General features: G+C 46.0%; 1 protein-coding gene across 10 annotated transcripts; it reads right to left on the bottom strand.

Annotated features, from left to right (window-relative positions):
• Nucleotides 1-3271: 3271 nt before the first annotated feature.
• On the bottom strand, nucleotides 3272-25927 carry TBC1D7 (TBC1 domain family member 7). Of its 10 annotated transcripts, none has more exons than XM_008262399.4 (8): nucleotides 25740-25927; nucleotides 24320-24461; nucleotides 22565-22645; nucleotides 20724-20911; nucleotides 12853-12990; nucleotides 6238-6383; nucleotides 4569-4698; nucleotides 3272-3500 (listed from the first exon to the last, which is right to left on the bottom strand). In XM_008262399.4, exons 2-8 carry the CDS (start codon nucleotides 24429-24431, stop codon nucleotides 3414-3416), a joined length of 882 nt encoding a protein of 293 aa, XP_008260621.2. In that variant the 5' UTR covers nucleotides 24432-24461; nucleotides 25740-25927; the 3' UTR covers nucleotides 3272-3413. The 10 variants fall into 10 exon arrangements, with proteins under 10 accessions (XP_008260621.2, XP_008260623.2, XP_051711061.1 ...); XM_008262401.4 differs by having other exon boundaries at nucleotides 25760-25911; XM_051855101.2 differs by having other exon boundaries at nucleotides 25646-25893.
• Between the last annotated feature and the right edge of the window lie 557 nt (nucleotides 25928-26484).

Below are 26484 nucleotides of genomic sequence, written 5' to 3'. Positions count from 1 at the left end.
AGGACATAAACCAGCGCCCATATGGGATGCCGGCACTGCAGGAGATGGCCCTACCTGCTATGCCACAGCGCTGGCCCCTAAGTGTAACCTTGTTAGGTGGCAGTCGTCCCAAGGAGCGGGAGAGTCCCCATTTCGGCCATGACAGTTTGTGCCAGAAGTTGGGGGCTTCAGCATGGAACAGTCCTGCTGCCCCCGCTGTGCAGAAAGGGAATGTGGGATGTTGGCAGCCAAACAGGCAAAAACATTTTCAAAACACTTTAGGCAAAGTAAAATTCTGATGTCAAAAGAAGTCGGGTCTTCATCCACTGTATCACTGTCCTCGCCATGGGTCTTAAAAAATTCCTCTGCCATTTACCATTTGAAGAAGGAGAATTCTTGATGGTATCAGAGAACCTGAAAACAAATCCCATGCCACACCAATAGCCAGAAAGGTTTGATTCTGGTGATTCCAACAGGCACCCTGCGGCACAGTCCCCCTGGGTGGTGCCAGGTCTGTGGACGCCACCAGGTCACAAATGCAGTGGGGCCCATCATGGCTGTGTCTGTACTGAGCAATAGAGACTCCTCTTGTCGTCCTCTAGACAATACAGTTCAGACCTGTTTACTCAGTTTATGATGTCTTCGATATTATAAGTAGCATAGAGACGATTTAATGCATACAGCATTGTGGCCGAGCAGGTTAAGCCGCTGCCTGCAACACTGGCATCCCATATGGGCACCGATTCACGTCCCAGCTGTTCCACTTCTAATTCAGCTCCCTGCTAATAGCATGGGAAAAGAAGCAAAAGATGGCCCACGTGGTTGGAACCCTGCCACCCTCATGGGAGACATGCAAGAAGCTCCTGGCTTCAACCTGGCCCAATCCCAGCTGTTGCGGCCATCTGGGGAGTAAACCAGCAGATTAAAAATCTCTCTCTGTAACTCTTTCAAATAATAAATAAATCTTTAAAGAAAAAGTATACAGGAGGGTGTGCACCAGTTATACATAAACACTGCACCGTTTTATATAAGGGACTTGAGCCCCCGAAGGATGCTGGCATGGTGGGAGAGGTCCTGGATACTAAAGGATAGCTGAATTAATTCTGGATCCCCTGCTGTACAGTGACAGTCTTCTAGTTCAGGTCATCTGAACCCCACAACAGTGAAGTAAGAGTAGCTCCAGCCCTCCAGCGCCTCCTCTCACACTTGTTCAGAGGCACCGAGGCTGAGCTGGGGGAGCGCACACATCTAAATGATCCTCTGACTTTCAGTTGCTGCTGTCCGATAAAATCCCTTAACTTGGCCATTTCTGTTTTTCTTAATAGTTGTGCAAATGACGTGCAGCTGATAGATTAAACAGCAGCAGCACTGCTTTTGTTCAAGGACCTCCCTAGGAATGCCACACATCTCCAAGGTCACTAGAAAGGTGATCACTGGGGCAGGGATTCCATGTTGTGTTTTTTTTTCTTGTGTCCCCACCTGGATTGCAAGTTCTTCAAGGGCAGAGGTGAGCATTGAATAAAATAAATGGTTGGCAGCAAGCAATTTTTTCTTTATCTGTTTCTTTGAAAAGCAGAGAGATCTTCCATCTGCTTGTGCACTCCCTAGATGGCCACAACAACTGGGGCTGGGCCAGGCCAAAGCCAGGAGCCACAGTCTTTATCCAGGTCTCCCACATGGGTGGCAGTGCCCAGTCACTTGGGCCATCACCTGCTGCTTTCCCAGGTGAATTAGTGGAGAGCTGGATCAGAAGTGGCACAGCCAGTACTCGGATCAGTGCTCTACTCTGGGATGTCAGTGTTACAGGCAGCAGCTTAGCCGTAATGCACCACAACACTGACCCCAGCAAGTCCCTTTTTTAGAAGTATTTACTGTAGATAGACGTCTTGCCTCTGAGTGGAGTTTTTGTTTTTTATAAAATTAAATATTCATATGTTACCCTACAGAAGTACCTGGTGGTTTCTGTAACTTCTCCATGACCTTGTTATAGAAAATCCCCAAAAGTGTTCAGAGGAATCACTACAGGACCCCCAAAACTTGGTCCTCTCACCCAACACGGAGCAGGTCAATTACTGACACTGGAATGGTGGAAGAAGGCTCACAGAGCAAGGAGTCAGAGTGCTGTCGCCCAAGTCCTGAACTCCCTGACGGATCAGGGCAGTGCGTCTTAGAACGCAGAAGGCTGAGCCTGTGGATCAGCTCCTGTGGGGACGGCCTCCCTTGGCTTGATCAGTGCTGACAGGCCCCCAGCCTGTTTCTTTTGTAATGGCAGACAGGCTCCATCTGTCTGGGGTCTATGGCGAGATGGGGTATCATTTAATCTGGGCCTTCTGGTTGCTGTGAAGCTCACACAACAAAAGCTAGCATGGCGATATTAACTGTAGGGGTGACTTCAGCCTGTGATGTAGGGGCTCAGCTCGGCTTGGGTTGAGCTTGTGCCACTCCCAGGATTTCGTGATGGAATCTTGGCAGAGGCACTGTGAGCTCTGAGAGACACTGGGCCTGACAAAATGCACATCAGAGGCACTCGGGCACGGACTTGGCTTCACATGCGTTCCCAACACGTATTTCCTAAATTAGGGATTGAACTCCCAGAATCACAACTCCCTCCTGTTTTGCTGTCTCTCTCCTCTTACTGGGATGGAGAATCCAACTCGAGGCTCGGCCTCTTGGATTGGAACAGCTGAGGATGTCCAACACAGTGCCCCATTTCATTCACCAGTCTCCAAGCCCGCACCTGTCGGTGAACAGCAGTCACTAGGCAGCACAGCATGACCCGGAACCATTAGCTGTTAGCCGTAGCCTGCCATCTCTCCCACTGCTGTGTGACAGAGTATAACCTGAAGGCCATCGGCTTTCAGTGCCCCAGCAGGAAGCAGCATGCAGGCGTGCAAACAGCAAACCAGGACTCTGTCCTAGTGGCTAATTTCAGACACACTTTATTCAGTCATGGTTTCTTTTCACTAGGCACAGGGGAAAACAAAATTGTGAGGGCTGTTTTTAGCCTGTTTAGCAGGTGATACCTGAGAAGGCAGTCAGCTTAAATCAGTTCTGCACAAGTTCTGCAAAGATGTGGTGTCAAGAAAGGAAGTTGCCGTTTGTTCCATAAATAGCACTTAGAAAGTAACTAGCTGGGTGCTGATTAGAGGCAGGGCCGGCGTGGTGATGCACTGTGCAAGGCACCCACCCACCCTGACCAAGCTGCTTTCTAACAAAATGCTGGTCAGAGGTGAACTTTGTACTTCTGTGTACCTGAAAAATGCCACTCCACAACACAGCAAGACCAGGCATCTTAATTAAATAATTTTACTGGAAAGAAATCACACTTTAAGCACCAGAGCAAGACGAGTATTTTCCATCAGTCTCGCAGATCACGTGACGCGAACACACTATGCATGGTGGGCTGGCCGGCCGTGACTCTGGAAGTGACCAGATCAGGCTGAATGGACTGGGGTCCCACAGTGTTTGTGCCACAGGTCGATGGCCTTGCTCACGATGGCATCCGAGCTGTCCTGGGGAATCTGCAGGAGTAAGCCCAGGTTCGTGAGAGTTCAGTGGTTACAAGGGCAGTGCAGTGTCTTCCTTCACAGACCTCATCTGCATAGTTTTCACTGTTCTGAACGCGCACAAACGGCTTGTTTCTCCTGCCACCTCAGCACACTCGTGCGGAGTTCCGGGTCACACTGCCCATGTTCAGTCCTGCACTGCCTGCTAACTCTGCACCCCTGGGCAGGTGACCTTATGTGACCTGGAGGTCAGCGGCCCAGGATAAAGCAGGAGAAATGACTGACTTCACAGTACTGTTTCTGAGATGACATGAGACAGCCAAGGAAAAGCACTGAGCACAGGCCCTGGCCCTGGGAGCCACCAATGCTGACAGTAATGCTAATGCATGCATTCAGTGCACATTCACGTGGTATTTATTATTTACCAGGCCAGTGTTCAAATAATCACAAAACAAAAGAGCAGGTCCCATGGAACCGTTCAGGCACAGGCCTCCTTACTCTGCCTCTTCCTTGGTGAAGCGTGGTGTAAGAGACAGAGCCGAGCCTGATGCACTCAGGCCTTGTTCAGCAAACATCAAGTGAACACTTCAAGCCATTAACAGACCCGATGGGGTGACACCGGAGACAGCAACAGAAATGAAAGGGTGTACAGGGAACATTCATTCTATCTTACGCAATGAATGTTGCCCAATTCTAGAATAAACAAACAATAAAACCAATTAAGATCTTAAAAAAGGGGGAGTGTAGGTGATAAAATCTCAGAATGTCAGGATTCCTTCTCTGCTAACAAACACTACAGCAGTCTCCCCTCTTCCTCTTCCTGATGGGCTTGCAGGCAGTCCCGAGGGAGAGAGGGGCTGTTCCCACCCGGGCACATTCCCGCAGCTGAATCACCCAAAGAGGGGGCTAACTCGCATCCACAGGGCAACTTTAAGCCAAAAGTCTTCAAGGGAAACATGCTAAGTATCATATAAAACTAGAATGTACTGTTTCTCTGAAATAATTTATTGCAACAGGAAGATCTGGCTGGCTACTCTGACTTCATTTCCAGATCTGAAACCAAATCGAATCAAGCACACTTACGTTTTCCAGAAACTGTGTTATCTTCTCTGCACTGTTCAGTGCCATTACTTTTATTTTAAACGTTAATAAAATTTCCACAGCCACAAAAACCAGGATCTTACAGGATCCACTAACAACTTTATCCCAAACCCTACAAAAATAAGAAGATAGAATCAAATTACGTTTGAAATTTGTGTTTACCTACATAGACATCTCAAATTACAAAATAAGATTACTCCTATTTTTAGTCATCCCTCAGTATCAAGGTGCACATCAATTAGCAAGACCCACAGATGCCCCAACCCCTTACAAAAATGTTGTAATGTAGTAATTGCTAACCCAAACACATCCTCCTAAATACCTTAAACGTCACTAGGTTACTCATATCCAATACAGTGTAAATGCTACATAGTTACCAGTGTTTCTTATTTGTATTATTTTTTTATTATTGCATAATTTATTTTTTTATTCAAATCTGATTTGTAGCTGGCTGAATCCACAGACAAGCAGAGCTGACTGTATAAGCTTCAGAGAAAAACTACTGTAAAATAAGAACCAGAACCAACCAAGGGAGAGCATGTGGCCTAGTGATTAAGATCTAGCTGAAACTCCTGTTTCCCACATCAGAGTTCCTGGGTTTGAGTCCCAGCCCTGGGTTGAACTCCTGTTAATGCAGACCCTGGGAGGCAGCAGTGATGGCTACAGTAGTTGGGTTCCTGCCACCCGTGGGGGAGACCTGCACTAAGTTCCTAGCTCCTGGCTTTGGTCCTGGCCCAGTCCTGGCCATTATGGGCATTTGGGAGCTCGCTCTCTCTGCTCTGAAATAAAATAAGTATTTTTTTTAAAAATACATGAACCATTTGAAATTTATTCTGGGTATGTTCAGCGTAAGTAGGAAAAAAGAAATTCACTAAAAATTACTTCTGTGCTATAAATGACCAAATGCCTATTCCCTCATGGTGCAAACCTGGCATTTTGAGAGAAGGAAAAGCAAAGTCCTAAGCCAAAGTTGTATCTCACTGATATCCAATAATGCTAACAATTGCAGACTAAGGAGCTTATGAAAGGAGATAAATACAGTGATTCTGGGACAAAGCCCTTAGACTTCTGTAAGGGCTGAAGGAGCTAGTAATTCATCTGCAACCACTCTAAAATAATGACTCTGAGTAATGCCTGTAACTCTTAAAGTTGGTAATTATGTACGCTTAGTGACGTATTGTCTTGGAATGTTCTACATATGTTGTTCAGTTTTCAGCTGCATTATCAAGTCTTGGAGACACGGGGCCAAGATTCAGTAATACCATAAAACACACGTCTGAAACTGGAGGAGCTAAGTTGGAGTCTCTTTAACTGCTTTTGGCTCCTTTAAAGATACCATGATGAAACAAAGACATACCCAGGTTTTTGCTGGACTGGGATCTATGACATTTCTGGTAAAGAGGAGCTCAGGATTATTTAAACTATTTTCGGGTGTGGCCATGTACGGCAACTAACACACAAGGCTCTCCACTCTTCCAATTGTGTATTCAATCACAAGCAAAACCATGGGCTGTAACGGTGGCTGCCAGAGAAGTGAGCTCCAAATCGCTGTGGTGTTCTCCAGCAAATTCATCTGGTGAGGGGCAGCCGTGGGAAAGGCCAGGTGCTTCTCTGACTCCAGCCCTTCAAGGACTGTGGAAGCAATACTTGCCTCTGCAAACTGGACTCGGGCAAACATCCTGCAAAGCACCTGTTGAACCAGAGATCATAAGGAAGTCTGGACACTGCAGAACACGTCTTCAGGTGACCCAGCAGTCTGCTGTCTTCCAGATTCAAGTACTGTTCAAAAGCCTTTGGCTATGGATTAGACAGGAAGAGAGATCACTCATTTCCTAGGACATAACATCACCTGCTATTACAACCTATCATGGGAAAAGTTTATATACTGAATCTGAGGTGGTATTAGAAAACAAAACTTCAGAATCTTCCAAGTCATTTGTGACACAACAGTTTCCTAGGTCAGCACTGACCAGAGTGACCAACCCTCTGGGCCTGAGGGATTCGCAAGACACAGGACTCTTCAGAGCTACAGCTGGACAGCCCCAGGCAATGAGAAGCTCGGTCACTCTGACACTAACCATGCTAGCCAGATTCTACTCTTCAACAAAAGTCCAAAACAAAATTCAGTTGTCCTGTGGAGACAAGAAGGGTCTAGGGTGGTAGATTCTTTAGATAGTATAAAAGGGGAAAGAGGAGGACAAAACCAAAGAAATGGAGTGGGGCTTGGGGGGGGGGGGGGTCAAGATAAGACAGTGGTGACTGTCCAGTCTCTGGCCACACGTATGCTTGCCCTGTACTGAGCACCACTGCATCCAGTGCCGACCTCAGACGTCTCAAGAATGAACTCCTTACCTAACATAAATGTGCATGAGAATCTGCTGGAAAACTGAACGTGCCCTGAATACTTAATTTAATGTTTTGTTTTTGGTACTCAACAAATTATATATACTTTCTCAGATTATTAAACAACTTTAAAGGGTTAATATCCCTAAATAGAGCTGCTAGAAAATACAGAAGAAAAAAATCCAAGAACTCTGTAGCAAAAAAAAAAACAAACACATAGCTGTTATCCATATGAAATAAAGCTCAATCTTGCTTACAATAAAATAAATGCAACCTAAAACTACACTGAAATATCATTTACCTATGAAAGTGGCAGGAATCTAAAAACCTAAAAACTTATGCTAGCAAGAATGCAGGCAAACAAGTTGTAGAGAAATGCTCTGTTGGTTCTGAGAACACAGGAGGATGCTCTACAAAGGAGACTCTGGGAATACCTAGCAAATAACACATGCATGTTCCACCTGATCCAGCCAATCTAATCCAGGGAATCTATTCCAGAAGTACACTGGCAAACATGAAAAAATACATGCAAAAAGCTGTTCATCTGCAACACTTTGTAATAGTGAAAAAACTGGAAATACCTCACCTGGCCAACAGAGGACAGGCTGAACAAAACTGGGTGTATATACACAAGAGAACTTCAGACAGTTCATGGGAAATGCCCATTTTGAAGAACTATGCATGGATTTCAAAACTGTTTGCACCAAAATAACTAAACCATTCATTCCATTTTTCCACTAACTTTTAAAATTCCCCTTTTACACACACACACACATACACACACTATGTGGAGTAGTATGCAGCTATGAAAAGCAATAAAAAGTATCTACACACTACAGTGTTTTGATCTCCAGCATATATCAAATAAAAACAGAGTGGATAGAAATGAGTATTGTACATTAGTGCCTGATCTAAGAATGTGATGCAGCTAGGTTTTTAAATGGGAAAAGATCATATTTATATTGTCTGGTGTTATACTAAGCAAATGACAGATGTTATTTATTTTAGGCACCATTACACATTTTACTGCTAAACATCTGGGTTATTTACAATATGTTAATGACCCCAGTTCTTACTTTATAAAGAAAATACACATCATTAACAGCAGGCCAAATCTGACGAAAATGGGACTTTGCTACCCTAAGAGGAATTTATATTAAATATAGGAAAAGTCTGGTTGCTAATAGTGCCTGTTTAAAAAACTCTCTCTCTCTCTCTCTCTCTCTCTCTCTCTCTCACACACACACACACACACACACCCTCTCTTTAGGATAGATTTTAAAAATTTTTTCCAATAACAGAAAGCTCTCTAATGACTAAACACACTTAAGTTTTGGATAGTTTAAGGAAAAACTGGGTCCACAACTGAAGCTGCCAACAGAAGCATTCTTGGCAACAGAACCTTGTCAGGGACAGTTGTAAAACCCTTGCAAGGAGAGACGTTCCAACACAATGGTAGGAAGCAGAATGTCCCAGCACAAGGAGGGCACCATCACTCAAAGGCACTCTTTCCTTCTGATTAGGGGCCGGTGTTGTGGTGCAGCAGGTTAAATCGTGCTTGTGATTCCAGCATCCCAGCACCAGTTAAGTCCTGGCTGCTTCACTTCTGACCCAGCTTCCTGCTAATGTGCCCGAGAAGGTAGCAGAAGACGGCCAAGTGCTTAGACCCCTGCCATCCACATGGGAGACCTGGATGGAGTTCCAGGCTCTTGGTTTTGGCCTGGCCCAGCCCTGGTCTTTGTGGCTGCTTGGGGAATAACCAACAGATGGAAGCTCTCTTTTTGCTCCCTCTCTCTGTCTTTTGATAGGTAAATAAATAAATATTTATTTTAAAAAATCTATCTCTGGGGCTTGCGTTATGGTACGGCAGGTTAAGCAACCACTTGCCATGCCAACATCCCGTATCAGCACTGGTTCAAGTCTCAGCTGCTCTACTTCAAGGCCAGCTCCTTGCTAATGCACCTGGGAAGGCAGCAGAAGATGGCCCAAGTACTTGGGTTTCTGCCACCCACATGAGAGATCTGGATGGATTTCCTGGCTCCTGGCTTTGGAATGGCCCAGCACCAGCTGTTATAGGCATTTGGGGGGTGAACCAGCAGATAAAAGATTCATTTTCTCACTCCCTCTCTCTTTCTTTCAAATAACAAATCCAAAAAAGAAAAGTCTATCACTATCTATCACACACATATTCCCCTAGAACTATAAAGCAACCTATACTTTGTGATAAAAACCTTATCTGGTCAAACTATAGAAATATGGCAAGCTAACAAGCGAGATTACAGACGCTCCACTTGAACAACAAGCTAAAAAGAAGAGATTATACAACAGTAAAAAAAATTTTAAATAGACTAACATGGCTTATAGAGAAAAATTTAAGCAAATTACCAGATGCCTAAATCCAAGAGCAGCACAAATGGAATTCAGCTTTTCCCATCCATTCTGCACTGTTTTGAAAATGTTATGCAATTTGAAACTATGATCTAGGTACTATAAAGTACATATTAAAATATACTATTTTTAAAGATGAAGAAATGAATGTTTAAGGGACATAAAGCATCTTGCTGACTGTCAAAATCATTTCTAAAAAGAAAAGTTCCAGAATAGCCAAGATATTTTTTGAATGTTTAATCTACCTGAAAAGCAGAGAAAGAGATCTTCTAACTGCTGGTTCACTCCTCAATTGCTGATAACAGCCATGGACAGGTTGAAACTAGGAGCCAGGAACTCCATCTGGGTCTCCCACCTGAGTGGCAGGGGGCTCAAGTAATTGAGCCATCATCTACTGCCTTCCCAGGCATATTAAAAGGGAGCTGGATGGGAAGTAAAGCAGTGGGGACTCAACCCACGCTGTGATACTGGATGCCAGCATCCTAAGTAGCTGTTTGATGCACAGTGCCACAACGGTGGCCCCTAGCCAAGATACTTTTAAAGAACTCTAAGGGATATCCTGCCTCCCAGCTATCAAAATATACTAGAAACTGTTATTAAATTGTGTGGTATCGGCTCAGGGATAGACACATAGCTTAGTGAAAAGAGTGCCATAAGGGATACAGACATGGTCACATGTCACATAGTGTTTCAGTTAACAGTGCACTGCATGTGTGACCCCTACAACTACATTGCCTAGGAATGTCCTGGCTGTCCTAGTTTGTATATATGTACTCTAGCATGTTCACATGACAGAAATTTCTCAGAACGTATCCCTGTTGTTAAGTGATTCATGGCTGTATGGATAGAAAACCAGTGCATGATAAAGGTAGCATTTCATATGTGCAGGATGAAAAGAATCAACAAATGAGTGGTGTTGAGTTGCTCACTGTGTGGCCTGGGGCAGGTTACTCCCCGTAAAAACAGGGAATACGCCTAAATGAAGCAGCTCGTTACCAAGGCCAGACTAGCTTTGCCTGCCAAGAAGCAGGTTCTCAGTAACAGGCTCACCAGAGGGGGAGAAAGAAGGGGGGCTGGCAGGAGCTGTGGGGTGGCAGGACATGAGGAGGAGTAAAATCCACCTATATCTGACAGTGATGGCAAAGACAAGGCCCTGATATGCTACAGAGCTACATTTAAAATGTGTAAACAGTTTGAAAAGTAGGGTGAAACATTCTTTTGTCTTCAGGTTGGAAAGGGCTCATTAACTAAAATACAAAAAAAGAAGCTAAAGGGAAATGTTGACAAATCCCGTGATAACAAACCTTAAAATCTTTGTGCAAGAGAGGGAGACAGTATGGTCGACACATACAGCAGAGAAGGGATAAGTAAGTGCCCAAGGTATACAGAAAACTTTCACAAACAAAAAACAAAATAACAGAATTATGGAAAATGATTGATTTAACTAGAAACTGCAGCTATGGAAATTAAAAGAAGATACCATGTTCATTATGGACAAAAATTCAAGAGATTGATACCATCAAGTACTGGCAATGGGGTGGAAAACAAACAAAAAATCATAATCTCTTGGGAGCAGCATGAACTGATATGGCCTGTGTACAGACAACCTGGCAGTTAAGAATTCAAGTATGTCAAAAATAAACAGATTTCAAACGTGTCTCCCCTACATTCAAGCATTGCCTTACAGGCACCTTACAGGAAATGTGTTCCAGGGAGTGGCAACTCTCCCAGAGGTCTGCTCATTTTAATTAAGGCAAACTCAGAACAGGAAATACTAGGAATACTTTTTTTTTAAGAAGTGGTTCTAAATGAGTGGCTGTCAACCCAAGCTATGCTTCAGAATTGCCTGGAGCTTTTAAAAACTTCCAATTCTGGCCCCCCGACCCCCCCCCCCCCAATCTGGTCTGGGTGGAGGAAGAAACATGATGGTCATCTCTGAAACCTCCCAAGTGGCTAATGGAAGTCAGGACTACAATCTGCTGACTTATCTGTCCCGCTCTAGGAAGTTTTCCAAGTCATTAGGTTTAAAACAACAAAACGTAAGGTCATATGTCAAGTATGATACCATTTGTGGTTTTTTTTTTTTTAATTATACATACATGATGTGAAAGTGTCTAGAAACACACAAAGCTGGTGACAATATTTACTTCTCAGAGGGGCCAAGTCCGATCCAAGGAGACCCCCTACATTCATCTGACTGATTCACTTCTTTGGAGAATACATTTGTCCACTACTTAAATTACCCAAAATAAAGAATGCATTTTTTAAGCATGGCATAAACTGTGAAAATAGGACTTACTCCAGCATTAATGAAGACGTACTAATTAAATCACAGCATAATTGAGATCTCCTGATTTAGTTAGGCAAGTAACATCACATTTACTTATGCTCCACTTCCATGCTGAAGTTATTTTTATTGAAATCAACTAAGTGGATCAAATTTCGAAATCTTAAAAGCCAAGTTTTACTTTTTGTGAACTACATAAAAACTGCTCTCGTGGGTGCTCTGCTAAGCCCGAGGGGCCTGCCCACTGCTCTAGGAGTAGCTGACACAGTCAGGACAGTGACCCCCAGTGCTCACCTGCCCTGTGGCTGCCCTCATCCCACCTCCACGCAAGTACCACTCGCAGCAGTGTTCCCATGAAACAACTCCATGACTTAAGAAAAAGGACAGGCTCGTTTGTATTAATGATATTACTAAGAGGCAAGAATGCTGAGGAAAGAGAATGGCAAGAAGACTGCCTTCTGCCTTGAAGCAAGCACCATTCAATGACCTGGGTTCTCACGGCAGGGCGTGGAGAACCAGCAGCTGCCAGACTCGCATCCACGCCCCTCCTTCCCAAATGGAATTCCTGCCTTGATGGGCGATCACAATGTGCCAGGTGTCACAGTCCTGACCACTAAGACATGTGCAGAAGGACAGCTTGCTGCTGGTGACAGACTTGATGGGCCTGGCCCTCTTACTCCTTCCACACTCAGGTTTGCACTTCTCTTCCATTCTGCCCAGGACACAGATGGCATGGCTGTTGCTCCAGCAGCCACCTGATGAGCATGAGAGGAAGGATCATACCTCAGAATGCTGGGAAACAAATGGGAGTCGGGCCTGGGCCATACCATGGTGCTGTCTCCCCAGTTCTAGACTTTCTTACCGTGGGACTTCTGGTTATGTGACAGCAAACAAAGAAGCTTCTGTGCTAATATCAAGGGATCATTCTAGATAAGTCAGTGGATTCTAGACAAGGATGAGAAATATTGTAGGGCTGGGTTTGGAAAACTTCAGCCTGCACCAGGGCCAATCCAGCCATGAAACCATGACCATTCCTTTATGCATTGTCTTTGGTTTCTTTTGTGTCCATCAGTCAAGTCAAGTGGTTGCCAAGGAGACCATCTGGCCTACCAAGCTGGAAGTAATTACTGTGTGGCCTCTTAGAGAAAACATGTGCCCTACTATAGAGGTTCCATTCACGGTTGTGGTCCTGGAAACCTGCAGGGCCATAACCCACCCTGAAACAGCCACAAGCAAACCACCTCTCACCAACTGGGGCAAAGCATCCCGGTGCTTGTTCTTCAGTTGGTTCACAAAGCATCGGATGATCCAGTAACAGTCAACAGTGTCTTCCACCATCTCTTCCATGGCTTTAGCAATAGCAAGAAACACTTCGTCTTCCGGCTCCTGAAAGATCCATAAAAAATCTTAAGAGACATGCAGCAGAAGACCCAAATACACATTTCTCTAATAAAAAATTAAACCTACCCTCTAAATTTTAAAGAAGTGGAACTAAAAAAATGGGATCAAAACACAAAGCCCATCACCAAAGAGCAAGGGAGAGAAATCGATCCGAATCAGTGCGCGTTGTGAACCGTGAGGTCTTGGGCTGTGTATGCAGAGCTTCTCCAACTGCTGACACTGGCCAATCACACGGTCGGTCTGCATAAACCCTCAAAAAGGTAGTGACTCTCCACCCCAAGACAGTCTCCGTGGCCTTGCAGAGCACAAGCAGTAACTACAGACACCTGCCGGTACAGTGATTTACAAATATTGAAGGACTCCAAAAGGAATAATAAAACATTTCAAAGCACTCACACGTACTTTTAGGATTTTGTTCTGTCTTGAAGCAGTTAAGAGATTTTTTGAATGGTATTCTACCTTTAAGCAAACAGATTTTGTTCTATCTTTAAAAAATTAAAATGGACCTAGAATCAGGATTTTAGAAATCAGAAGTATGACATTTCTCAAGCCTCAAATCAATACAGTGTAAACCTCAAGTAAATTTCAACAGAGAAATCGTAAAAGACTGGACTTTATTTGAAAAAATATTTTCAAATACAGAAAATCTCTTTTCAAACATCATATTATATACAAAAAGCTTTCTGTTTTCACCCAGGTTTTAACAGCTGAAGGATTTTAAGGATGAAAAGAAACTAAGAAGAATCTTTCGATTCCCCTAAAAAGTCCCAAGTTAAATCAAAATTCCTATTTTAATAAAGCATTTACTTCCTAGGCCATCTTTCAACTTGATAATATTCTGTGAAAGGTCAAGAATAACAGAGTTAGAATTAGAGGAAGTAAATCTCCCTGAGCATCTTAGTGATGAGGAAGGAAAGCAGAGCATCCCTTCCAGGACTGTGCAGGGCCTCTCTGACAGGTCAGGGGAAAGCACCAGGCCCTTCGGAGGACTCTGCCCGGCCCCGCACTGAGCACTGTCGCACCCTTAGGAAAGGCAAAGAAAATGAGGCTGATGGGGCTGGCGATGGAGGAGACGTGGGGTGGCAGAGCCAAGGACACACATCCAGGCTTCATCTGCCCTTGACTACAGAGCAGAATCTGGCTCAGGGCAGGGGTGAGGCAGAAGCCATAATCTCTCACATTAACAGAGTATCTAACATTATCTAATATGTAATGTCAGGACCTAGGAAACCCTAGGTAAGTGAAATAAGTGAAATTTAAAGGAGACTGAAGAATTCCACTTATTTTTAGGGATTTTCCCTGGGAAGACTTAAGTGGATGATTTTTACTAGCTATTCAGGGGTGCCATGTCATTAACCTGAAAAACTCAAAGCCCAATCTGCAGTAAAAATAAATTTGCGGGGAAGGCACATGGCACGGTGGTCGAGTCACTGCATGGAACACGCACATCCTGTCTGAGAGTGCCTGCCTGCTTTGGGTCCAGGCTCCTCTGCTTCCAGGCTGGCATCCTGCTGTGCACCCCAGGAAGCAGCAGAGGATGGCTCAAGTACTCAGGGCCCCAGTCACCACGCAGGAGACTTGGACTGAGTTCTGGGTCCCTGGCTTTGGCCTGGCCCAGTCCGAGATGTTGTAAATCTTTTGAGAGTAAACCAGTAGACAGGAAATCTCTTTTCCCTCTGTCTCTCTGCCTTTCATATTTTAAAAAGAGAAAAGCAGCATAAGGCCTGCTGGGATGAAGCTGGGGAGGGACATAAGACCCAAAAGGAGGCAGAAGCTGAGGCAAGGTCAAGGCTAGGAAGGTACTGAAACGGGCAGCAGCCAGGGACTAGTCCTAAAGGGTCAGGGACAAAGGGCCCCGAAGGCCTACAGGCTAGGACCACAGGTGGCTGGGAGTGCTGGGTACTCTGAGAGGAATAAGCAGAGAAGTAACTATGATGAGGAGAGTGGGAGCCTCTTCACATTGCAGCTGTCAGAGAGGGAGCTGCAAATCTGGAAAACTGAAGGCTGGAATCATGGGAATGGGATGCATCCGTGTGAGCCCAGGACTCTCAGTGTATAGAGACAAATACATAAATGTATACAAATGTATATGAATATGGTGTGAGTATGGATCTATATACATAGGGCGGGACTTCAAAACGTTCATGGACGGCCAGCATCGCAGCTCACTAGGCTAATCCTCCACCTTGCGGTGCCGGCACACCGGGTTCTAGTCCCGGTCGGGGTGCTGGATTCTGTCCCGGTTGCTCCTCTTCCAGTCCAGCTCTCTGCTGTGGCCCTGGAAGGCAGTGGAGGATGGCCCAAGTGCTTGGGCCCTGCACCCCATGGGAGACCAGGAGGAAGCACCTGGCTCCTGGCTTGTAGCGGCCATTTGGGGAGTGAACCAGCGGAAGGAAGACCTTTCTCTTTCTCTCTCTCTCTCTCTCTCACTCTCACTCCCTCACTGTCTAACTCTGCCTATCAAAAAAAAAAAAAAAAAAAGTTCACGGAAAAATGGAATGAAAAGGTAAGTTTATTCTAGTACCAAAAAATTATAAAACCCATGCATAGTTTCTTCATAGTATGCATTTTCCATGAGCTTTTTTTTAAATGTTTGTTTATTTATTTGAAAGGCAGAGTGACAGTAAAGAGAGAGAGGAATAGATCTTCCATCTGCTTGTTCACTCCCCAGATGGCTGCAGCAGTCAGGGCTGGGCTAGCTCAAGAACTACATCCTGGTCTCCCACATAGGTGGCAGCATCTTTTGCTGCTTTCTCAGCCACATTAACAGGGAGCTGGATCAGAAGTGGAGCAGGGGCCAGCACTATGGCATAGCAGGTAAAGCTGCTGCCTGCAGTGCAGGCCTCCCATATGGGCACCAGTTCAAGTCCTGGCTGCTCCACTTCCAATCTAGCTCTCTGTTATGGCCTTGGGCCCCTGCACCCACGTGGGAGACACCGAAGAAGCTCCTGGCTCCTGACTTTGGATAGGCATAGTTCTGGCTGTTGTGGCCATCTGGGGAGTGAACCAGCAGATGGAAGACCTCTCCCCCCACTCTGCCTCAGCCTCTCTATAACTCTGCTTTTCAAATAAAATAAATAAATATTAAAAAAAAAGAAGTGGAACAGCTGGGTCTCAAACCAGTACTCCAATATGGAATGCCAAAGTGACAGTAATGGCTCAACTCACTGTGCCATAGTATAAGTTCCTTCAGTGAGCTATTTGAAGGCCCTGTGTATGCATGGATTTCAAAACTTTTTGTACCAAAGAAACTTTTTTAAAAAAATCTTATTTATTTGAAAGGCAAAGAGACAGAGACAGATGTTCCATCTGCTGGTTCACTCCCCAGGTGATCACAACAGCCAGGGCTGAGCCAGGCCAAACCCAGGAGCCAAGTGCTTCATCTAGGTCTCCCTAATGGGTGACAGGAGCACAAACACTTGGGCCATCCTCCACTGCTTTTCCCAGGTCATTAGTGGGGACCCGGATTGCAAGTGGAGCAGCCGGACACAAACTGATGCCCATACAGGATGCCAGCATTGCAGGTGGCGGCTTTACCCACTACATCACAAATGCTAGTCCTAAGAAACTTATCTTTTATAACATTTCCACAAACGTTTTGAAGCATACTCCTATACTGCCCAGCTCCACTGCAAGGGCCCGGAAGCAACGACTGCCCAGCAGCAGCGAGCACATCTCGTGCCCTGTTCTTGGCTCTTGAGTACCACACTCCATTCCGACAAGAAATGGCTGACCCCAGGGCTGCACGAGAGAAAGCACAAGATAAGTCTGTAGTACCTTGTACCAGAGCATCAAGAACACTCAAAATGATGTAAACTTGTCAAAAAAGAGACAACCATCAGTCCAAAGGGACCCCAAAGAGCCAAATCTGGGACACACTGAACACTAAGGAGAATGGCAGTAATGGACTGTAGGCCACTGAATAAGAAAGGAATCCTACATTCATACTGCTAGAAACAAACAAACAAATGGAGAAGGGAAACTTCTTTACAGAAGAACACCAAGTAATACAGGCAAGAGCTGGAAAATCACCATTTGGCAACAAGTAGAGTACAAATAGTTTCAGGCAAGAATCGTTAGTGGATGGATATTTATGCAGTCTCAAAGTACCTCCCTACAAGTTACTTATTAATTACAGGGGAGGAGGGGGTGAGTAGGCTTACAGTGGAGAAACCTGGCAAACACCACCTTAACCAAGAGATCAAAGCTAGTGGCAATAGTAATAGCATGGTCCTGAAGGATTCTTGCCAATAATGCATAACCAGATTCCAATCACAAGGAATAACCTGACAAACCCAAACTGAGCAGCGCTCCACTGACCAGCACTTTTCAAAAGTCATGGAAGGTAGAGGAAGAGGGAGGAACTATGCCTGATTACAGGAGACTAAGACATGGCAACTAAGTGTAATGTGTGATCCAGAAATCAGATCCTGGATCCCAACCAGGGCATCCCTGGGACAATTAGCAAAATTTCAGTAATATCTATAGATTAGTTTCACACACTGTATCAATGCTCATTTTCTGGTTGTGATCATTTTTGTGCATGTAATATATAACATCAGAGGATGCATGGTACACAGGGACACTGTACTACTGCCTTTGCAACTTTTCTCTGTTTCCAAAATTTTTAAATAAAAAATTTAATTTTTTAAAAATCATCAGTGAATGGTAAAACTCATGAGTGCAAGTTTAATAGGGAATAAAACGTTTACATGGTGGTTTTAAAGTACCTCCCCACAAAGGGAAATAGATATTACAAAGGGGAAAATGTAACTTTCCAGTGGAAAGTCCCAGTGGGCACCTCTTGACCAAGTGCCTCTCGTGGGACAGCTCCACACCATGCACCTGCTGGGGAGACACACTGAGGAGGAGGCGGCAGCATCTGTGAGATGGCCCAGCCCAAAGTGAATAATGAGGAGGAAGCACCAGACAAGCACACTGAGGGCCTTTCTACAGATAACTGACCTGCACTCCTCAAAAATGACAAGGGAGTTGTTCCAGATCAAAGGAGATTAGAGCAGTGGGAGGCAGTGTAACTTATAATCCAAGAATCATCAAGCAGAAATTCCACTGTTGGTTTCTTTGTGATAAAGAGCATCACTGGGCCCACTGGTCAAATCTGCATGGGTCCCTAGACTCAATACTGTCTCAGTGTTAACCTCTTGGTTTTGATGACTGTATCATGGCTGTCTACAAGACTGTCCTTGTCTTTAGGAAGTAGGTACTAAAAGAGTCTGAGGGAAAGGGCCATCACCTCTGCACCTCACTCTCAAATGGTTTAGAGAAATAATTATCTGTACATACACAGGAAAAGTGACGAAGCCACTGTCATAAAATGTTAAGCAGTGAGGACTCTGGGCCCGCATTCTTGCCGGCTTTTCACAGTTTGAAATTACAGTCACATACCACTGCATAACGATGTTTCAGTCAGTGAAAGACCATGTAGATGATGGTGGTCCAAGAGGAGTCAATTGCCTTGTGATGCCTTAGCTGGATTAGTTTCAATAAGCATGGTCTATGATGTGGGTTTTTTTTATTTTTTAAAGATTTATTTATTTTATTTGATAGGCAGAGAGACAGAGAGAGAGAATGTCTTCCATCCACTGGCTCACTCCCCAGAGGGCTGCAATGGCTGGAGCTGCACTGATCTGAATCTAGGAGCTTCTTCCGGGTCACCCACATGGGCGCAGGAGCCCAAGGACTTGGCCATCCTCCACTTCCCTCCCAGGCCACAGCAGCAGAGAGTGGGATCGAAGTGGAGCAGCTGAGACTCGAACTGGTGACGGTATGGGATGCTGGCACTGCAGGCGGCAGCTTTTACCCACTAGGCCACAGTGCTGGCCCCTTTGAAGTTTTTTTTTTTTTTTCCAAGATTTATTTATTTATTTGAAAGTCAGAGTTACATAGAGAGAGGAGAGGCAGAGAGAGAGGACTTCCATCCGCTGGTTCACTCCCTAGATGGCCACAATGGCCAGAGCTGTGCTGATCCGAAGCCAGGAGCCAGGAGCTTCTTCTGGGTCTTCCACATGGGTGCAGGGGCCCAAGGATTTGAGCCATCTTCTGCTGCTTTCCCAGGCCATAGCAGAGAGCTGGATAGGAAGTGGAGCGACCAGGTCTCCAACTGGCGCCCATATGGGATGCCAGCACTCCAGGCCAGAGTATTAACCTGCTGCACCACAGCGCCGGCCCCTGTGTTTTTAAAATGTACGTATGGGGGCCGGCGCTGTGGCGTAGCAGGTAAAGCCGCAGCCTGCAGTATCAGCATCCCATATGGCCACAGGTTCTAATCCCGGCTGCTCCACTCCTGATCCAGCTCCCTGCTATGGCCTGGGAAAGCAGCAGAAGATGGTCCAAGTCCTTGGCCCCTGATCCCACGTGGGAGACCTGGAAGAAGCTCCTGGCTCCTGGCTTCAGATCAGCACAGCTCCAGCCATTGCGGCCATCTGGGGAGTAAACCAGCGGATGGAAGACCTGCCTTTCTCTCTCTCTGCCTCTGCCTCTCTGTAACTCTGCCTTTCAAATAAATATTTTTTTAAAAACTGTGCATATTTTTATATATATATATATATATATATATATATATATATATATAATTTGAAAGGTGGCGAGAGAGAGCAAGAGAGTGCACTCCTGTCTGCTGTTCTACTCCTCAGATACTGGCAACAACTGAGGCTGGTCCATGCCAAAGGTAGGAAACAGGTACCCAGGCTGGGTCTCCCAAATACTTGTGCCATCACCTGCTGCCTTCCGAGATACACATTATTTTATTTTTTATTTATTTATTTTTTTTGACAGGCAGAGTTAGTGAGAGAGAGAGAGAGACAGAGAGAAAGGTCTTCCTTTCCGTTGGTTCACCCCCCAAATGGCCACTATGGCCGGCGTGCTATGCCAATCCAAAGCCAGGAGCCAGGTGCTCCCTTCTGGTCTCCCATGCGGGTGCAGGGCCCAAGCACTTGGGCCTTCCTCCACTGCCTTCCCAGGCCATAGCAGAGAGCTGGACTGGAAGAGGAGCAGCTGGAACTAGAACCTGGCGCCCCAACTGGGACTGGAACCCAGGAAAGAAACACATTAGCATTTAGTGGGAATCAAAAGCAGAGCTAGCACTTGACCCCAGGCACTCCAATATGGGCTGTAGGCATCTAAGCAGGGTCTTAACTGCTAGGCCAGACACCCACTCCTGTGTGATGTTTGCACAAGGACAAACAATGCATTTCTCAGAATGTACTCCCATGTTAAGCAGTACATCACTATATTTCAAAATAAAACACTTTCGAAAAACAAAGCAGGGGCTGGCTTTGTGGTACAGTGGGGTAAGCCAGGGTCTGCAATGCACAGCACCCAATACAGGTGCTGGTTCTTGTCTTAGCTGTTCCACTTCCAATGCAGCTCCCTGCTAATGTGCCTGGGAAAGCAGGAGAGATGGTCTGAGCACCTGGGCCTCTGTCATCTCCATGGGAGACCCAGTTGAAGTTCCTGGCCCATCAGGGGAGTGAACCAGTGGATGGGAGATCTTTCTGTGTCTCACCTTCTCTCTCTCTATAACTCTGCCTTTCAAATAAATAATCTTGAAAATATAAAGCAGGTCGTTCAGGGCTATCAATGTCAGGTAAAGATATATTATTTTTATCCTAGTGATAAGAGTCACCAAAAGTTTCAATTCAAAACAGGAAGCAGTCAAAAACTGCAAAGATGAAATGGTCAAGAACTGAGCGACCAACCAGCAGGAAAGAGGGGCTCCGAGGCAGCTTCCCAGACTCCAGCTGATACATGCGGAGATAGACCTCAGCCTGGGGTGTGGCATCACTGACAAAGCGAATGACCTTCAGGGCGTGAAGGACGTCAGAGTACTGCTCCTTGCGATACATCATCACCTGGGCGTGGGACTCATGGTGTGGAGGCAGGATCCCTACACAGAGACACAGAGAAAAAGAGAAGAGTACTGGGACTCCAATCCAAATCCTTCCTCTGATAAAGAGAACCCTATGAAAAGCAGCCTGTCACAGTTAGACCAGAATTCACACAAATCTTTATTACTACAGAGATTCTGTTTTAGGGAGCTCTCAATATATGGGCTGCCACTGTGTTGCATCAGGTTAAGCCGCCACCTGTGACACCGGCATCCCATGTCAGAGTGCTAATTTGAATCCTGGCTGCTCCACTTCTGATCCAGCTCCCTGCTAATATGCCTGGGAAAGCAGAGGAAGATGGTACAAGTGCCTGAACCCCTGCCACCCAAGTGGGAGACCAGGATGGAGTTCCAGCAAAAACTTATCTTTTTTATGGCATGAAGAAGACATGGTAGAAAGACCACTTGGCAGGCCTTTGGTAAGCCTGGGCTCTAATCTCAGAACTTATAATACCAGGACTCTCACAAGCATATTTTGGTCTCTGGGCATTTGTATCCTCATTCATTAGGAGCAAGAAGTAGGGAAAACAAGCATTTCATCATTTCATCAGATTTTCTCTGCATAATGCTGGCTCTAAGAATCTTCATGATAAATGGTAGCAGGACCGACGCTGTGGCATAGTAGGCTAAGCCTCCACCTGCAGTGCCAGCATCCCACATGGGCACCAGTTTGTGTCCTAGCTGCTCCTCCTCCCATCCAGCTCTCTGCTATGGCCTAGGAAAGCCACAGACGATGGCCCAGGCCCCTGCACATCCATGGGAGACCTGGAGGAAGCTCCTGGCTTCAGACTGGTCCAGCTGTGTCCACTGCAGCCACTTGGGGAGTGAACCAATGGATGGAGGGCATTTCTCTCTGTCTTTCCCTCTCTCTGTAACTGTACCTCTCAAGTAAATAAAATCTTAAATGGTAGCATGGTTAAATAGATTTGGAAAATGATGACAATGCATTTTCAAGGTTTAAGGCTTTGCTACAAATAAAAAACATTTTACTTTACTTATTCAAGCCTCAAGTAAACTTGAGGCTATACAGAGCCTAGACTCTGGAGTCAATTTCCAGTTCCTTATCCCAGTCCGACACTCCTCCTAAATCTTGTCTTTCTCTTCTATCATTAATAAACTTAGACTCCCAGAGTCATATTTAATGTACTGCTGTTGAACTCACCATCTTTTTATTGATTATTTTTTTCCATTTTATTTGAAAGGCAGAGACGGAGAAACTGATCTGCCATCTGCTGGTTCACTCTTCAGATGCCCACAACAGCCAGGGACGGGCAGGGCCAAAGCCAGGAGCCTGGAACTCAATCTGGTTCTGCCATGTGGGTGGCAGGGACCCAAGTACTTGAGCCATCACTGGCTGCTTCCTGGTGTCCATGAGCAGAAAGCTACACTGGAAGCAAAGGAGCCGGGACTGGAACCCAGGCACTCAGTTATTGGATGTGAGCGTCTCACACAGTGACTAATGTTGTACCCAGAGCCCACCCCTGAAGTTAGCTTCTTAAAGGCCTTTATGGTGAGCAATAACTGATTCTCTTAAGGAAGACCCAACATGCTATAAAGGGCCTATGTAATTCCTCCTGTTACTGACTGATGAGACGACAAATGATCCCATTATGCAGTGGTTTTTGAAGATAAATCTACTCGCGGGTTTCTTACCTAGAAGTACCTTCCATACCAATGCACGGTACATGGACGGCAGAGGGAACCTCTGACTGAAAGTACAAAGTTTCTCAATATCTAGAGGAGGAGGAAAAAGAAAGCTTTCACACCAAGACTGCAGTACGTAAAAGTACATTTCACTTTTTTTAAAAAAAATATTTATATGAAAGGCAGAGAGAGGGTCCTCACATCTTTTCTTCACTCCACAAACCTGCAGCACAGGGACTGGGTCAGGTCAAAGCCAGGATCCAGGATCTCTGAGTCCCCCACGAGGATGGCAGGGACCCGTGTCCTTAGCCTTCACCACTGTCTCCCAGGATGTACATTAGTAGAAAGCTGGAATTAGGAGGAATTCAAGCCCAGGCACTCGGATACGGGGTGGAGGTGTCCTAAGAGGCACCTGAACTACTCCAGACACCTGCCCCACATTTCATTTTTTAAAACTAAGAGTAGGATAAGACATTTCATCAGGGAAGTCTACCATATGGTCAGCAAATTTAGGAAGGGCAATACTGGTCTGACTTCCAGCCCAGGTCTTCCATCAACAAAGTTATTTAAAATCAGTATTTACAGCATGGCAGATGCATTTTGCATATATTGCTACATTCTCTAGGCCAGCAGCAGTCGTAGTTACTAATTACAGGATTTGTTTCATTTGGGCAGTCATTGTTCTGAAGACATGGACACTGAAGCTCAGAGCAGTCAAGTGAGCTGACTGAATTAGCATAAGCTGGGTTTCTACTTATCACAGGAGAACAGTAATGCCAGACATGCTTAAAGCATGAGGATCAAAGATCAGATGGGAATTGTTTTTGAAACTTTAGAAAGCATTCTGTAGGGACTGGTGTTGTGGTGCAGCAGATAAAGCTGCCTCCTGCAACGCTGGTATCCCACATGGACGCTGGTTCGAATCCCAGCTGTTCTACTTTCTAATCCAGCTCCTTGCTAATGCACCTGAGAAACAGCAGAAGGTGGCCAACGTGCTTGGACCTGTGCTGTCCAAATGGGAGAACAGGATGGAGTGCCAGGCTTCCAGCTTTGGGGATTTGGTCAACGTCAGCCTATTACTGCTGGCTTAAAATACACTGGAATGGCAATATACAGTGCAACCTCCGCATTTCTGTAGAAGAAAGTGATGCTGCAGATTTACCCAGAAACCCTGGTGACACATCTGGAAATTACAAAGAAAATACAAGCATTCCACAACTGAAAAAGAAAAAAAAAAAAAACAAACTGGCTTCTTAAGAGGTCTTTAAAAGTACTTCTGACTCTCCGGGGAAAATAAATTTGAAAAATGCTGTCACTAAGCAATTACAGCAAGTAACAAACGCTCTGGATGTCTTTTTTTTTTTTTTTTTTTTTTTCTGACAGGCAGAGTGGACGGTGAGAAAGAGAGAAAGGTCTTCCTTTGCCGTTGGTTCACCCCACAATGGCCACTGCAGCCGGTGCACCGTGCTGATCGGATGGCAGGAGCCAGGTGCTTCTCCTGGTCTCCCATGGGGTGCAGGGCCCAAGCACTTGGGCCATCCTCCACTGCCTTCCCGGGCCACAGCAGAGAGCTGGCCTGGAAGAGGGGCAAGCGGGACAGAATCTGGTGCCCCAACCGGGACTAGAACCCGGTGTGCCGGCACCGCAGGTGGAGGATTAGCCTATTGAGCCGCGGCACCAGCCTCTGGATGTCTTAAACATAGTATTTTCTCTGGAGCATCTGGCGTGACTGCAAACCAGTAATCTTGAACTTATAAAACTCACCCAGGCGGTCATCTTTCAGGAGAATCTCTAATGATTTCTTCTCTTCCACGCCACGAAATCCGACTTTCTCGTAATAAACGGAACGGAAGTTTCTCTGAGAGTCCTCAGTCATGTTTCATTCTTGGAGGGGACAGGGACGAGCCTAGGAAAAGAAGGAAGAGTTGCACACATTTTCAGTGGTCTTCTCCACCTTCCCAGTAACCTGATTTGCTACCATAAACTGACTGCCCTTGCGAGGGACTTGATATTAAATCTTCGTTTTTAACACAATTCTACTCCACCAGGCCTAAGCACCTTGGTCAAAAACCTGAGATGGAGGCTGCTAAAATAGAGGGCTCAAGGTTTACTCCTCCAAGGGGAGGGCCCCAGCCTCACTCACTGGAGTGCCCAGCACAGTGGAATACTCTGCAGCCATCATAAATGTGCAAAGAAAGACGTAAAATGGAAGACAGGCAAGATGCATTAGGCACAAGAGGTTACAAACTATAAATGTTATGAGTCAGTTTTTGTTTAGTTATGCACTAAAAAAAAAAATTAAGATTGTATCCCAACAAGTTAACAATGGCTATCTTGAGGTAGCAGGATTCCACATGCTTTAAATTTTCTCCCTGTTTACCTTTTCTTTCCAAAATGGGCATTTTGTAAAGTGAAAAAGTGAGCTAGGTGAAAGTGGGAAGCCACACTTTTTTTTACTTTAAAACAATTCTGTCAAATGTAATGATCAAAATTCAAAACCCACAATAGACAGCATTAAATTATAACCAGGAGAGAGAAAGGAATATAGGGAATTGATGAGTTAGAGGCAGAAAAATGATTTAAAATATGATACAGAACTCAAAAACCTCTAATTGTCTCGGGTTCTTTCACAAAAATCCCAAATAATAAGTACTAAATCATCAAGAGGAGAGCAGATTAGGTTGGCATTTCCAGAACAGTAAGATGTAATGAATTTACCCCAAACAGCTGCACCACCTCACCCAAACGCTTAAAAACAAACAACCCACCCTACGCGCTCAGGTTTTAAAAATCCTGCAGCCTCCCCGTGCGCAAGGCAGAAACTGCTTATTGAAGGTATCCCCTGAACCTGTCAGCCACGGCAAACAGGATTCTCTTAAAGAAAGAAAAAATCTAAAGGGCTTTTTCATGGACAGACGTTTTGTTTAGTTTTTCAAAACAAAATTCTAAAGTAAACACAGAACGAGTTTGGGGGTTTATTTTTTAAAGGCATCGAGCAGCCGTAGGGCGACACGGTCCCCGTGGTGTAGACAGTCGTCCTCAGACTGCCCTTAGCAAGGGGTCCCCCTGGATGAGGCACTCAGGTTCCACCTGCTGCCCGCGAGCGTCCGTCCACCTGATGGGGCAGGAAAGCGCACCCTGCTCCGTGACCCCAGTCCCACTCTCACTACGATGTTCGCTTCACCTCTAGCAGAGCAAACACACCGGGCTGCAACTAGCAGGTCCGCGCCAGGCGGCGGACACCAGGCCCCGCGCGCCGACCCCCGCGGGCAGGTGGGCGCCGTCTGGGCAGCCCAGGGTCAGGGGGCGAGCGCGGGCAGGGAGGCGGTGCACAGGCTGCGCGCGCCGCCGCCGCCGGACGTGACGTCGGCCGCGGGGGCGGGGCGAGGGCGGGCAGGCGCAAGCGCAGAGGCCGCGTAAGGGAGCTCTGCTTGTGGGGCGTGCTCCCGGGCCGGTGTGGCCACCCGCTGCTAGACCGGAGGATCCCGCGGTCAGCTCGATGCCCGGCGGGGCGAGCTCGGGGTGCTCTGCTTTCCCCGGCTCCGGACTTTGTCGGCCAAGGCTGTGGATGCGGAGGCCACCGTAGCGGGGGGGCCGGCCGCCGTGCGTGGTGTCCGGGGCCTGCGGCGGCGCCCGGCCGTGGGCCAGGGGCCCGTCTGCAGACTGGCTCGCTCTGCGGTCCGAGTTGGAAGCAGGGACGGACTGAGGACGACTGGGTTACTAATGAGGTCCTGGCGGTTATTGCGGAAGTTCCTGCCCGTGGCAGTGGCCCGTGTGACCTCCCGGGCCCGTGAGTCAGGCTGCTGTGTGTGTACTACAGCTGTCAAGTAGAAGGCTGTAAAAATAGGGAAAGGGTGACGGTTTGTTCCTTTTTAAATAACCACTAATACAGCCCCGTCGTGCTATCCGATTCAAGAGACAGAAGTTAC

The sequence above is a fragment of the Oryctolagus cuniculus genome, chromosome 5 (genome assembly GCF_964237555.1).
Source record: "Oryctolagus cuniculus chromosome 5, mOryCun1.1, whole genome shotgun sequence".
NCBI classification, from domain to species: domain Eukaryota; kingdom Metazoa; phylum Chordata; class Mammalia; order Lagomorpha; family Leporidae; genus Oryctolagus; species Oryctolagus cuniculus.
Note: the sequence above shows the minus strand (reverse complement) of the source record. Positions and strands in the feature narration are given on the sequence as shown.